Below are 2,362 nucleotides of genomic sequence, written 5' to 3'. Positions count from 1 at the left end.
GGAGGACCAGCCTCCCAGAGGACACACCCTGTGGGTCTGTCTGTCCTGTGGGCACCGTGCTCTCCTCCGTCTGCACCGCCCGGACCACAGGGACGAGACGCCATGACCCCCAGCCTCACGGCCCTGCTCTGCCTCGGTGAGATGGAGGCGGGAGGGGAAGCCCTAGTCAGGGAATGACGCCTCCCCACAGCCAGGCTGCGCTGTCAGGAGGCCCCAGGACGCAGCAGGCTCAGGGGCAGGAGAGGCGCTGCTCAGGATTCAGGGCAAATCTCTCACAGGGGTCTCTCTTCCAGGGCTGAGTGTGGGCCTGGGCGCCCAGGTGCCGGCAGGTGGGTCTGTCCCCCGGTGTCCCAGCTCCCTGCTGCTCCTGGGGTCAAGAGGCCACCCCCAGGCAATGCGGACGGGGGACAGCAGCTCTGGGCTGAAGGAGGGGGAGACTGGGAGGTTGGGGCTGAGAGCTGGGGACCTGGGGGTGAGGATGTCTTGTGACCCAGCCTCTGATGTCCTTCCAGGGACCCTCCCCAAACCCACCATCTGGGCTGAGCCAGGCTCTGTGATCCCCTGGGGGAGCCCCGTGACCATCTGGTGTCAGGGGACCCTGGGGGCCCGGGAGTTCCGTTTGGATAAAGAGGGAAGCTCAGCTCCCTGGGACAGACAGCCCCCACTGGAGCCCGGGGACAAGGGCAACTTCTACATCTTATACGTGACACAGCTCTACGCAGGGAGATATCACTGTTACTATCTCAGCCCCACTGGATGGTCAGAGCACAGTGACCCTCTGGAGCTGGTGGTGACAGGTGAGAGGACACTCGGGGGGTCCCAGCCTCAGGCTCTGCCCTCAGGAAGGGGGTCTGCTCTCAGGGGTGTGTCCCTCTCCTGGGGGAGCCCCGTGACCATCTGGTGTCAGGGGACCCTGGGGGCCCGGGAGTTCCGTTTGGATAAAGAGGGAAGCTCAGCTCCCTGGTACAGAGAGCTCCCACTGGAGCCCGGGGACAAGGGCAAGTTCTCCATCCCACAAATGACACAGTCCTACGCAAGGAGATATCACTGTTCCTATCGCAGCCCCGCTGGCTGGTCAGAGCGCAGTGACCCCCTGGATCTGGTGGTGACAGGTGAGAGGACACTCGGGGGTCCCGGCCTCAGGCTCTGCCCTCAGGAAGGGGGTCTGCTCTCAGGGGTGTGTCCCTCTCACAGCCCAGCCCTGGGGGAGGGGAGGGGGGTGTGAGCCCCATTTCACAAGCTCCCTTCTTCTCTCCTAGGGGCCCGGGGCAAACCCACCCTCTCAGCCCTGCCGAGCCCTGTGGTGACCTCGGGAGGGAACGTGACCCTCCAGTGTGGCTCAGGGCAGGGATGGGACGGGTTCATTCTGACTAAGGAAGGAGAACCCAAGTCCTCCTTGACCCTGGATGCACAGCGACGCCCCTATCGGCAGACCCGGGCCCTGTTCTCCGTGGGTCCCGTGACCCCCAGTCACAGGTGGATGTTCAGATGCCACGGCTTTAACAGGGACACCCCCCAGGTGTGGTCGGCCCCCAGTGACCCCCTGGAGCTCCTGGTCTCAGGTGAGGAAGTCCTACCCTGGCCTCACGCACTTTTTGAGGCACGAGGCAGGGATGGGACGGGTTCATTCTGACTAAGGAAGGAGAACCCAAGTTCTCCTTGACCCTGGATGCACAGCGAGGCCCCGATGGGCAGACCCGGGCCCTGCTCCCCGTGGGTCCCGTGACCCCCAGTCACAGGTGGATGTTCAGATGCCAAGGCTTTAACAGGCACACCTACCTGGTGTGGTCAGACCCCAGTGACCCCCTGGAGCTCCTGGTCCCAGGTGAGGAAGTCCCACCCTGGCCTCACGCACTTTCTGAGGCACGAGACAGATTATTAGATGCTTTTCTCCCAGGATGGCCCAGATGAGAGGGTGGGGTGAGGGGGGAGTGGGGCGCACAGGACAGAGACACAGAGTGTGAGCGACAGGGAGGCCTGGGGACCAGGACGGGAGAAGGGGCTTCATGGGAGGAACCAGCCCCTGCAGCCCCGGGCTGCTCTTCCCCCAGGTGTGTCTGGGAAGCCCTCCCTCCTGACCCCGCAGGGCCCTGTCGTGGCCTCTGGACGGAGCCTGACCCTCCAGTGTCGCTCTGACGTCGGCTATGACAGATTCGCTCTGTCCCAGGAGGGGAGACAGGCCCTCGCCCAGCGCCCTGGCCGGCAGCCCCAGGCTGGGCTCTCTCAGGCCGACTTCCCCCTGGGCCCGGTGACCTACACCCACGGGGGCCGGTACACATGCTACGGTGGACACAACCTCTCCTCCGAGTGGTCGGCCCCCAGTGACCCCCTGGACGTCCTGGTGGCAGGTGAGGAGCCGGCG

At 64.9% G+C, this 2,362-nt stretch overlaps 1 protein-coding gene across 2 annotated transcripts in view; it reads left to right on the top strand.

Moving 5' to 3' along the window:
* Window positions 1–102: 102 nt before the first annotated feature.
* LOC102992273 (leukocyte immunoglobulin-like receptor subfamily A member 5) overlaps window positions 103–2,362 on the top strand; it is a 12,857-nt gene continuing 10,597 nt past the window's right edge. Inside the window, exons 1-3 of one of the 2 annotated variants that reach the window (XM_055079176.1) lie at window positions 103–136; window positions 513–797; window positions 1,260–1,562. In XM_055079176.1, the coding sequence (XP_054935151.1) occupies window positions 103–136; window positions 513–797; window positions 1,260–1,562 (622 nt within the window). Of the gene's footprint in view, window positions 137–206; window positions 798–1,259; window positions 1,563–2,167; window positions 2,344–2,362 lie in introns of those variants that run through there. The other variant, XM_055079175.1, reaches the window with a different exon arrangement.

Source organism: Physeter macrocephalus, chromosome 17 (genome assembly GCF_002837175.3).
Source record: "Physeter macrocephalus isolate SW-GA chromosome 17, ASM283717v5, whole genome shotgun sequence".
In the NCBI taxonomy this organism is placed as follows: Eukaryota; Metazoa; Chordata; class Mammalia; order Artiodactyla; family Physeteridae; genus Physeter; species Physeter macrocephalus.
This window is presented reverse-complemented; position numbering and strand designations above follow the sequence as displayed.